This window comes from Cotesia typhae, unplaced genomic scaffold (assembly GCF_013202065.1).
Source record: "Cotesia typhae breed Kobodo isofemale line unplaced genomic scaffold, CoteBio_Ctyphae scaffold_121, whole genome shotgun sequence".
Taxonomy (NCBI): domain Eukaryota; kingdom Metazoa; phylum Arthropoda; class Insecta; order Hymenoptera; family Braconidae; genus Cotesia; species Cotesia typhae.
The window spans coordinates 5,492,665-5,497,714 of NW_027423773.1; the positions used below are offsets into that span (position 1 = coordinate 5,492,665).

Genomic DNA, 5,050 nt, shown 5'->3' on the forward strand with positions numbered 1-5,050 from the left:
CTTGTTGTTTAGCATACTCTTCTAAAATAATCGAACCAACACTCGAGTTTTCCAGAACTTGATCCAAATCCTATAGTGCAATATTAGTATAATATTAATTGTGTGAATATTACCAAATACTCATATTCAAATTAATTTAAAGCTTACAAATTCATTGGACTTGACTTTTTTTAGTGGTATTTCGGAAATATCATCATTTTTAGCACTAGTGCTGGTTACTGTATTCGATGTTACCGTTGATTTTGAAGCTGGGTCATTTGTCGTAATGATAAAACTGTTATTCGTAAACAGTTCAAAAACTTCCTTATCAATCATGGTTCCCCCTTATCACACAAAGCAACATTCACCGACTTATCGATATTTAAAGATTTTTTAGCTGAAATTGAGTTCATTGATATAACCAAAGCATTTATAAATGGATTGACCCAATCACTTTTTTTTACATTGACTCTCAGATGTAAAAATTTAGTTCAATTGTTTATTTTTTATATTTGAAATCCATATATTTAAGCTTATTAACAATAACTATCATTAGAAAATGAATAAGAATTGACTTATCAACGCACCAGCACTTATCATGTCACTGTACTTTAATGTCAAATCTTCAGACACAATTTTTACCCACTTTTGGTATCTCCATAAGTAACTCGACGTAGACTATTTATTAGAACAGGTTGATCAATTCCTAAGTCAATTGGTAAGTTGATAATATCCAGAATACCATTTATTATTTTCAATTTTCATTTACCTTAGTAGTATTATGATGATTGTAAACATTGAACAATAAACAAAGATGGCTACCATTCAGATGACATAATGTAAAATGATATCACGAGAGGGCGACTCATGTATGAGCTTATTGTCATTTCAAAATTTAACTTTATCGATATATCAATGTGTTTTAATATGGCGCTCACTTATGAAATTATATCTCAAGCGATGGGATTATGTACCCAAGATGCTTGAACAAATAAATAAATGAATAAGTAAATATTATTATTAAAATAAATAATGATAGTTTACGGATGATGAACAAAATAATAAATAAAGAAATGTTTGAAACTGTGTTTTAAAAAATTAAGAAGTACTTATGTGTACGTGAATGTTTGGAATTGACGTGACATTTTTTCTAATTTTATTTTTTTTAATTCATTTATTATTTATTTGCTGATCTAGGAATTACAAAATTCCAGCGTGAAATCGTTTCGTCTGATTACAATACATTTTTTTCTCTTTTATAAACTCTTTTTAGTGTCGCAACATGAATCTCAATTAATATTTTTCAAGTTTGACTTGAACTAACCACTTTTTGAATTTCTTTCAATTGTTTCAATTTTCATAAAAAAGAAAGTTAAAAAATGTATACTTTTACAAAATCTGAAATACTGTTCGGTACTTGGACATTATTACTTCTTCGTCTTTCATACTTGTATTACTGTTAAAAGCAAATTCAAAATTTATACCTTAACTTAACAAAAATAGTGGTTAAACTTGATTATAAGAATAAGGTTGTACTTTTTATCAGCGTGCGATGACAACTCTGGCGATGATAAATATTGAAACCTTATATGCCAAGGAAAATGTGTGTGATTAGACTGTCATAATACAATATTGCTATACTAAACTATATTTGTATCGGTTGATAATGTAGTAATTTATGATGTTAAAAACATGGGCAAAAAATTGAGAAGTAGTTAATTATAGTGCTGCTTGAGGATTGATATTACATCTGACACTTTTCTATTTACTGTGGATGACATTAGTGAAGTTATTGAAATAAATCGATATTGGACTTAAGCTAAAAATATATTTTAACTAAATTTAAGAATTCTTGAATATTTTCTCTTTCGATTAATATTAACATATACTAATTATTCATCACATTAAAAATATTAAAACGTTTGAATTTATTGAGAGTAACGATGGCTCATCTTTTCTGGGTTAACCAAGAATTTGATGATTCAAAGAAATTTGATGATCTACTTGAGCAATATAGAAATAAAACAAAATACGAATTTAGTCAAAATGACTCAAGAACGATGAAAGCACATTGCGAAAAGTTCAACAAAAACATCAACGAATACCAAAATTTGCAATATTATTATCGGTATGTCCATTGCAGGAGAGGTGGAAAGTATGTTCCGAAGAAAAAAGAAGGTGCAAAATCCCGAATACAAAGTAAGTATAAAATTATATATTGAACTGACTGTATACGTTACACAGAAAAAACGATTCGTGCTCTAAGAGACTTATATCTTGGTTCAAGTGAATTTTCTTGTCTCAAGAAATTTTTCTTGGGTTAAGTAGCAATCTTACTTGCCGGTAGCAAATAAATCTTGTTTTAAGAAATTTACAATTCCAATGAGAAATTAACATTTCATTCAAGAAGTTAACATTTGATTCAAGAATTCAATTTCAAGAAAAATATTTTCTTGGCCCAAGAGAATTTCTGTCTTCCAACTCAATTTCAAAAATTTCCTTGAGTCAAGAATTTTTAATTTCAGCCAAAAATTTTTTTTATCTGTGTATCAATCATACTTTTGTATTAGGCTGATTTGATGATCATAATTATTCAATGTAATATATTCATTATGTTCTACAGGTCAAACAAGACAAATTGTCCATTTGTACTTCAAGTTACTGCTAATTTGAAAAAAAAAGTATTGATTGTTAGAAAATGGGAACCAAATCATAATCATCCGCCACCAGTAAGTATTGTTGTGATTTTATCTATGCCCCATAGTAAAAAATTTTTATATCAGTAATTATGTTCAAAACAGTTCTGAATAACAATTTTTATATTTAATGTTTAATTAAATACTTACGTGTTTTCGATAAAATGTTGTAAATATTTGTAACTCAATACTGTTTGACAGAGCTACTGAAATTTCTCCACTATATAGTAAAATAATGATCAAAATTTAGTGGTTATACAAATAATATAATGAATGGTTTTTCAGCCTGTAGCGGTCAAGTGACTAGTGTATCTAATTTAAGTCACAAAATGGAGCATTTTCCATCTTTCCTAAAGGTCGAGGTCCATCTTGTGGCTTAAATTAGATACACTAGTCACTTGATCGATACAGGCTGAAAAACCATTCATTAATTATAAATAAATACGGTCGTTAAATTAGAAAATTAACTAATAATATTCTTATTAAATATTCATTTTTTATTGACAGGAAGTTGAGACTACTGATGATGATGACGATGATGATAATGATAATGATGATATGCATCGCGTTGATGATGATCCTGGAGATAAAAGAAATAGTGATAACGGTTCTAGTGATGAACTTGAAGCTGCTCAGAGGAAAGAAAAACGTGGATCTTTAGCACGAAAAAGACAGAGAGATGTGAATACTACTAAAAATACAGATAATAATTCAATAGATCAACTGCCTGTATCTAAAATGTTGAAGAAAATTAAACAAAGTATTGAATATGATGAAAATGAAAAAACGGTTACAAAAAAGAAACATATGCTTTCAAAGTTACTAGGAAAGTTCGAAAAATTGGACAATCCAACACATTCCTCAAATGAAGTCGACGAAGACTCTGTGTATCTTGGAGTTCCGTTCTCAGCCAATCAGTCCCCGCACATCTTGACTTACCACCTTCACCAAATAATTCACCACTGCGTCCCTTGAATTCTTCTCCAGTACACCTTCGCCTTTCCTCCCCAACAATTCAGTTACAGCACTCTGATTTGACAATATCACCTGATAATTCATCGCAAAATCTTCAGCGTCTCAAATTACGGGAGAAATTTTCTACAACATCTATTAACGAAGACCTGGAGTTATCAAATTTGAATAAAATTAATGTAAAAAAAGTTATAACACGTGGGCGACCTAAACGCCAATGAAGACCTGCTATAGGTGCCGAATTCTTAACTTATGGCACTAAAAAGGCTAAAAAAAGCATAATTACACTCGTTTAAATTCATATTACTTTTATATAAGTTGCAATACTTATGAAATTATTGTTTTTTAATGTTTAACATTTATCATTATTCATAAATTTTATTTTAGTATTACATTTAGACAACGTAATGAAACTATAGTTCATCTTACGATCCACTTACTCTATCTGTTGAACTTCAAAATAAATTCAGATACGATACGAATTGATTATCAAACTACATATAATACAAATTATTTCACTATGTAAACATATTGCCGTTCTTTCGCTTCTTGATAAAATGCATTTATCAATATTAATTTGATATGTGTACGAAAAGTTATAAAAATATATTTCATCTTTGTTTTTCGTCTAACAATTTATTTACATTAATTAGGTAGAAATATTTTATTCATAAGCAATTAAATAAGAAAAAAGATTTAATCTGCAAAGTTGTTCATATTTATATCTATTTTAATTACTTAATGCATTATAGTTATTATGTTATGCATTTACTTCTAGTAAATGAAAGCAATCTTTAACACGGAAAAAAAGTAAAACAAATATTGTATCACGTGACGCTAAATTTGGTTCACTACTAAGAATATGTTGTGTTGAGTATATAGTATAGTATATGATGTAATACATGAGATCCAATATTTGTATCTACAGTTATACAAATTTTGCATCACCTTTTTTCCGTGAAGATTCAAGCTTTTTTGTTGGCAAAAACTAATTGGAGTTTTTGAGGGCAAGCCAAGCCAGTTTTATGTTAAAAAAAAGAAATTGCGTTATTGGTGGAGTGAACTGACATATCTCAAAATGTTTTATTTGTTATTTTAATAGCCTGTCTTGGAAGTAAAGATGCACGAAAACTTTTTTTTCCTGAAATTCGTTCACGGACGACCAGAGAAATTTTTCTAGCCTCCTTACACCAGCTACAAATTCTTAAAGACTTAAATGGCTCTTTTACAAGTTCATTTGATTTTTTCATTTTAGTAGAATTTAATATCAATCTTATTTGTACTAATAAGCTGATAATATAGTTTAAAGACTGTTATTGAAAATATTGCGATTATAAATTTAAAGTCTCTGAAGCTTACATTGTCATTGAAAATATCAGCTTCTGAGAAAGCTCTTATTAATA

The 5,050-nt window shown here is 28.6% G+C and overlaps 1 protein-coding gene across 1 annotated transcript; it reads left to right on the forward strand.

Moving 5' to 3' along the window:
- Window positions 1-1,922: 1,922 nt before the first annotated feature.
- On the forward strand, window positions 1,923-3,650 carry LOC141533891 (uncharacterized). Its single transcript, XM_074252983.1, has 3 exons — window positions 1,923-2,107; window positions 2,603-2,708; window positions 3,183-3,650. The coding sequence occupies exons 1-3, from the start codon at window positions 1,923-1,925 to the stop codon at window positions 3,648-3,650; spliced, it is 759 nt and encodes a 252-aa protein (XP_074109084.1).
- The last annotated feature ends 1,400 nt before the right edge of the window (window positions 3,651-5,050 follow it).

Coding starts and splice junctions, on each gene's coding strand:
- LOC141533891 (XM_074252983.1), top strand. CDS start 1,923: ATGGCTCATCTTTTCTGGGTTAACCAAGAATTTGATGATTCAAAGAAA. Junction 2,108..2,602: donor AATTTGCAATATTATTATCG/GTATGTCCATTG, acceptor TATGTTCTACAG/GTCAAACAAGACAAATTGTC. Junction 2,709..3,182: donor ATCATAATCATCCGCCACCA/GTAAGTATTGTT, acceptor TTTTATTGACAG/GAAGTTGAGACTACTGATGA.